Here is a 6,708-nt window from a genome sequence, read left to right as displayed (position 1 = left end):
TCCAGGAGCCTGGGATTCTGAGAGGGGAAATTTGGGGGTCCATCCTGATGTGGGCAAGGCATTCCCTGGATCAAAGAAGAGCTTGTCAGACCCAGAATGGAGTGGCCCTGAGTCCCTCCCGGCCCCTTGGCGCCCCGCTCTCTATTCCACAGCCTGCTGGCCTTTTGTGTGTTGCCCACTTAGGAGCGAGGGCCCCAGGCCACATCCTAGGGCATGTTCCCAGCTCGTGGCAGGAGAGGAGGCCTTTGTACCCAGGCAGGCCCGGTCCAGCCTCCCGGGGAAGGTCCCAGTATGACGAGCCTAGGATGATGAGAAGCCCAGGGCCACAGAGCCGGCTTGGTTCCTTGGCAACATCCCGAGGAATCCAGCGGCTGCACACTGGCTCCCTTCCTCTCTCCTCCCACCCTCCTGCCTGCGGGGGCTGGAGGCGGAGGCAGCCATCACCATTATAAAAAGCCACAGAGCTCTGGCGGCGGCGGTGGCGAAGGGACAGCACTAAGCTCTGCCGCCTGGCTCTAGCCGCCTGCCCTGGCCCCCGCCCGGACTCTCGCCCACCCTCAGCCATGGCTCCGATATCTCTCTCGTGGCTGCTCCACTTGGCCACCCTCTGCCATCTGACTGTCCTGCTGGTTGGTAAGTGGGGCCTGGACTTGGGCACGAACAGGGTGGGGAGCCCCCGGTGGGGAGCCCCCAGCCCCTTGTCTGTCCCTCAAGCCTGACATCAGGGGCCCCAGACCCTGTCTGGGTAAAGCTCAAGGCCGGTGGCAGCCCCTATCCAGGGATGTGCAGGAGGGGGCTGGGCACCTTCCTTTCCCCAGATGCAGCACTGGACAGATTTCCACTTGCCAGCGACTGCTCTGCCTGACCCAGCGAGCAAAGTGGCTGTGCCTGGATGCACAGAGAGGTGGTGTGGGTGGCATAAGGGAGCCAGGTGTGGGTGTGCCAGGAGGGTGGGGGTGGAGGGAGCCTGCAGAGGCTCCTGGTGGGCACTGGGGTGGGAGGACCTGGCTGACAGTGGCTGGCTCTTTCCAACCAGCATTAATGTGTAACCCGCAGCCCTGGCCCTGGGCCAGGCCACAGTTGGGACTTTCTCCTGCCCTGTTTTCAAAGCCCCCAGGATTAGGGGGCCCAGGACCAGTGAAGGTCAAGGTCACTGCAGCTCATGGTTGGGGCTTGCCGCTGCTATGCTGGTCTGTAGCCCCAGTTGCTCTGCCTGTCTACCCATCATGCTGTCTTCCTCCTCCAAGCACAGTGTAGAAAACGCGTTTGCCTCTAGTCACTTGCTTACTGACGCCCAGGACCTGGTAGGGGTACATAATTGACCATCCTACCTGATATGGATAAGATGGAGGCCCAGAGAGGTTTAGAAACTGGCCTGAGGATGCACAGCCAGCAAGTAGGGCAGGAGAGGGTAAGACTCATGGGACTGAATGCAGAAGAGAGCACAGATGCACGCTCACCACCTCTGTGGGCCACACCACCTCCATGAACCGCTAGCCAGCCCCCTCCTCAGGGATTGCCCCCACCATCCGGCAGGGTGACATTCAGAGAAGGTGAGACTTTGCTTGTGGGCACACAGCAAGTCCAGGAAAATGAGAAGTAGTCCCCAGCTTCCAGATATTTCCATGGAGCAAACTCACCCTGGGGCAGGGAGCAGGTGCGTGGGTGGGTGGGCACGTGGGGATGGTGGAGGCGAATTCCTGCTGGCTGCCTGCTTTCTGGGATTGGGCCCTGAAGCCTGAGGTGTCTGGGGACAGTGAGAACTGGAAAGTGGGGAGTCAGATGGCGGCTGCTTTGCCACAGTCTTGCTGTGTGACCCTGAGCAGGGTCTTGCCTCCTCTGGTCCCAGCTGCTGCATCTTTAAATATAGCTATTACCTCTCCGGTGGGGTGGGGGAGGGTGATGAGGCTCCAGTGCTTATGGGGGTGTTTTGAAGAGGGTGGCGGAGGAGGATTACTTTTACTAAGCTTAGAGGGGAAAGGGTCCTAGGCTAGGATGGAAAGGGACCCTAGGGGACTCTGGGTGCTCTGACTAGCAGCCTGAGGCTTTAGTACCAGGCTTCTGCCCTCATCTTGGTCATTGGCTTTACTGGAAGATCCTGGGGATTACTGGAACCTTTCTCAGCCTCAGTTTCTCCTCCTGTAAAACTGGGCATTTGACCAGGCTCACCTTGGAATGTATGGCTGACATGTATGGCTGACATGTATGGCTCCAAGAGGCCCTTGGGAGCCCCTTTAGGATGAGGGGGTGGTTTGGAAGCCAGAGAGACCCCGAGGGGAGGCTGGGGGGTTCGTAGCTGCTGCCCTGACTAGTGTGGGGCAGCTGCGTCAGTCCCCAAATGTGGGTTTGTGGGGCTGTGTCAGGCAGGAGGCTTCTGTGCTTTATATAACGAACCTGCAGCTACAGTCAGTGCAGAGCATTGCCCCCCCCACTCCAAAAGCTGACGCATTCACTCCCACTCAAGTCCTGGCAAGAAAGAGAAAAAAACGAATCTGTTTTAAGCTCCTATAGCCTACCCCGCTCATTAGCAGTGGGGGTGGATGGAGAGGGCATGGGAGGATAAATTCAAGAGTGTCAGATCCAGGCCCCTGTCAAATTTAAATAAAAATTCCTCCATTTTTCTGTTGGTTAAGGTATTATGTCACAAAGCGCTTGCTTGGGCATTTTGTCCATTCATTCAACAAATACTTATTGGACACCTACTGTGTGACAAGCCTGGTACTAGGTACTGGGGCAGCATCAATAAATAAAACAGCCAAGGACCTCAGCCCTCGGGGTGCTGTACTTCAACTAAAGAGGACAGATAATACACAAAGTAAATCAGTAAACAATGTGATCTGTTGGAAGGAGAAAAGGCACTGTGATCAAAAAATAGAGAGGGGTGGCTGGGCGCAGGGGCTCATGCCTGTAATCCCAGCACATTGGGAGGCCAAGGTGGGCAGATCACCTGAGGTCAGGAGTTCAAGACCAGACTGGCCAACATCGTGAAACCCTGTCTCTACTAAAAATACAAAATCAGCTGGGTGTGGTGGTGCATGCCTGTAGTCCCAGCTACTTGGGAGGCTGAGGCAGGAGAATCACTTGAACCTGGGAGGCAGAGGTTGGAGTGAGCCAAGATTGTGCCACTGCACTCCAGCCTGGGTGACAGAGCGAGAAAGAAAGAAAGAAAGAAAGAAGGAAAGAAAGAAAGAAAGAAAGAAGGAAAGAAAGAAAGAAAGAAAGAAAGAAAGAAAGAAAGAAAGAAAGAAAGAAAGAGAGGGAGGAAGGAAGGAAGGAAGGAAAAGAAGGAAAGGAAGGCAGGCAGGCAGGCAGGCAGGCAGGCAGAAAGAAAGAGAAAGAAAGAGAAAAGAAAAATAGAGAGCAGGAAAGAGAGGTGTTGACATTTTAAATAGGGGGTTAGGGAAGCCCACTCAGTAGGTGGCTTTGCACAGTTTGGAGGAGGCTGAGGGAGGGAGCTGTGTGGATATCTCTGGATATCTCTAGAGTAGTGGTCCTCAGTGAGTAATTTTGCTCTCCCAGGGGCCATTTGGCAATTTCTAGGGACATTTTTACTTGTTACAAATGTCCCAATGTTTTTGGTTCAGTTGAGCTACTTGCCTCTAATGTGTAGAGGCCAGAGATGCTGCTAAACATCCTCCAGTGCCCGGGACAGCCCCCAAAACAAAAAACTGTCTGGTCCAAAATGTCAGTAGTGTCACTGTTGAGAAACCCTGCCCTAAGGGAAAAATGCTCCAGATGTTAAAAAATGTTTATTCTCACAACCACACTGTGAAGCAGGTATTGTCACGTCCATTTTACAAGTAAGGAAACTGAAGCTCAGAGAGTCTGAGTGACTTGCTTAGGACACACAGCTGAGCAATGAATGGCTCAAGCCCTCTTTTTATCACCTCACCCAGTGACCCAGGACATTTCCTGAGTCTCCTTCTAAGACCCTGGAAGACTCTTAGAAGTCCTTGAGGTCCAGCCTAAAGGAGACTTCCTCCAGGAAGCCTCCCCTGATCATTTGAAGTTGGAAGTGGTTTCTCCTTCATGTAAACCCCAATATATTTGTGGTATGTTCTGGAACGCTGTGTTTCCGCCTGGCATCTAGGGTAGCCTAGAACAGTGGGTGTTCAGGGGCTGGGTAGAAAACTAGCTCTGCCACCATGCCGCTGTGTGGCATTGGGCACATTTAACCTCTCTTATTCCCAGCTTCTGCATCTGTGAAGTGGGGATAATAATACTCCCTTTGCAGGATAATAATTCCCTTTGATGTTGGGAATTAAAGAGAGCAGATGTGTACATGCTGGACACAGGGTCTGATACACAGTAGGTGCTCAATTAAAAAAAAAAAGTTCTGATACTTTGTGTGCCTGTTTTACCTGTCCATCAGGCTGGGCGCCTTCTGAGGCCAGAGGCATTCCTTGTTCATCTTACTGTACCTCACAGCACCCGGCACAGGGCCTGGCAAGAGGAACAGCGTTTGTTGGTTGACTGAATAAGCAGAGTGATCTGATGGCATTTATTGGGATGGAAGCACTCTCTCCAAGCTCAGCACCCGTGCCTATGGGAGAAGGAGCTCAAGGTTAAGGATAAGAGGGCCTGAGATTTTTGTATATACTCAAAAGTAATTCCAGCCAGTGTTGGCTGAATCAGGAAGTGGATGGATGGATGGACGGACGGATGGATGGATGGATGGATGGATGGATGGAAGAAGGGATGGGGAGGGGACAATGAGGGATGGATGAGTGGGTGAGATAAAAGGGGGTGGAAGATTGACAGGTGGTAGGTAGGGGAGAGGGAGTGGGTAGATGGATGAATGGAGATGAGTAGGGGGTGGGTAGGAGGTGGCAGGTGGGTGAGGAATGGGTAGAAGATTGATAAGAGTGGGTGGAAGGATGGATGGATAGGTAGATAGGTGCATTAAAGAGAGATAAGTAAATTGAGACTGATTTCATTCAACGGATATTGATTGAGTATCCACCTTGTGCTTGATGCTGGGAAACTGTGATACCAAGACAGACGAGATCCCTGCCTTCCTGACATTCCTATGACAGATAATAGATGACTGGCTGGGCGAGGCATTGTCTCCATTTACAGAAAGGAAAACTTCAGCTCTGAGAAGGGACAGGCTCCCCAGGTTAGTTAAACAATCTTCCTGGCAGAACCAAGAACTTAGCCGGGCCAGGACCATTCAGGGACTGTGGCAGAGAGTGGGGACTTTGGAGACAGGATGACTCTGTGGCTCTTTAAAGCCCTGAAGGTGGGTAATGGCTTTCCCCATGTTGGATTTGAGGCGCACAGAATGGACCTTCTTTGTTATCCATTGGGCAGCCTCCCTTGCCTCCTCCTGTCTCTGGTCACTGAGGGGCACCGTATTTTCTGGGGCTTCCTAAAGAAGACACCTGCAGGCCAGTTTAGGGGACTGCCACCTAGCTCCACTCAACAGGGCCTGGGGAGGCTGCAGGTGCGTCATTCTGAGGTCCCATTGCAGAAGGAGGGTGGCCAGCCCACACAGTGACTTTTATATCCTGGTTACTCAGAGAGAAAGGACAGCCCTGTGACCTGGGGAGCCTCTCCTGCACACAGCCCCCAACCCCCTGAAGCTACTAATGCTTCTCCTTGATGACTCAACCCAGACCTGCCAGCCCTAAACCACCTTCCCACAAAGCAGGGTGGGCCAAAGCTAAGGGGGAGCGATGGAGAGAGGAAGCAGCAGACTCTACAAAGTCTCTGTGTGTGTGCGCACGTGCATGCGCCTGTATTTGGGAAAGTGGAGTATGTTTGCATGGCCGTATATATGTAAGTATTTATGCATGAGCAATTCGTGTTCTGGTGGAGCCCAGGGATGGGCTGGGGGTTTCCCAGGCTCTGAAGTGCTAGATAAGATCGGCTTGCTCTCTTGACTGCCCTGGCCTCCAGATGTTTGCAAAACCCTCTGGGGTCTTGCTTTTGCTGCACATAACCTTGACCCAGATCTGAAACTCCAACTCTTCCTTGATTTTTACACTCATCCTCCTTGAGCTCACGCTAAGCAGAAAAAAAAAAATTGCTGGGGATTTTAGGCAAAGAGAAAAGGTGGAAATGCAGTGTAAACAACTTCAAATGTTTATATCAAATAGTTGGGTTTATTTGTCCTGTCCTGTGGTTTCTCTCTGGCTCCACGTGACACTCAGCTACTGCCTGCCCCTTCTGCCCCATTCTGCCCCTACCCTATTCATACCTTCCATCTCCAACCCTTCCTTCTCCTTACTCTTCTTGCTCCAGGAATTTCAAATGCCTCTTCCCTCCTAGGCAGCATGACTCAGTACCTTTCAGCAACTACTCTCAGGCTCATTCTGGCTCTTAACAGCAGAACAAAGGATCATCTATTCATCAGACCCCACTTTCTTACAAAGCAGTTGTACTTATACACTTTTAAAAAGTTTATTGCTGGGCATGGTGGCTTGCATCTGTAATCCCAGCTACTCCGGAGGTTGAAGTGGGAGGATCGCTTGAGGTCAGGGTTTCAAGACCAGCCTGGGCAACATAGCAAGACCCTGTCTCTTAAAAAAAATTAGCCAGGCATGGTAGCATGCACCTGTAGTCCCAGCTACTTGGGAGGCTGAGGCAAGAGATCTCTCTTTTTTTTTTTTTTTTTGAGACGGAGTCTTGCTCTGTCACCCAGGCTGGAGTGCAGTGGTACGATCTTGGCTCTGGGCAACATAGCAAGACCCTGTCTCTTAAAAA

The 6,708-nt window shown here is 52.2% G+C and overlaps 1 protein-coding gene across 3 annotated transcripts in view; it reads left to right on the top strand.

The window, feature by feature from the left end:
- Positions 1-445: 445 nt before the first annotated feature.
- The window catches only part of CX3CL1 (chemokine (C-X3-C motif) ligand 1), a 12,946-nt gene continuing 6,683 nt past the window's right edge, over positions 446-6,708 (top strand). Inside the window, exon 1 of one of the 3 annotated variants that reach the window (XM_011971850.1) lies at positions 446-633. In XM_011971850.1, the coding sequence (XP_011827240.1) occupies positions 564-633 (70 nt within the window). In that variant the 5' untranslated portion in view covers positions 446-563. The remainder of the gene's footprint in view (positions 634-6,708) is intronic. The other 2 variants (XM_011971851.1, XM_011971849.1) reach the window with 2 other exon arrangements.

The sequence above is a fragment of the Mandrillus leucophaeus genome, unplaced genomic scaffold (genome assembly GCF_000951045.1).
Source record: "Mandrillus leucophaeus isolate KB7577 unplaced genomic scaffold, Mleu.le_1.0 Scaffold125, whole genome shotgun sequence".
Lineage (NCBI taxonomy): Eukaryota > Metazoa > Chordata > Mammalia > Primates > Cercopithecidae > Mandrillus > Mandrillus leucophaeus.
Note: the sequence above shows the minus strand (reverse complement) of the source record. Positions and strands in the feature narration are given on the sequence as shown.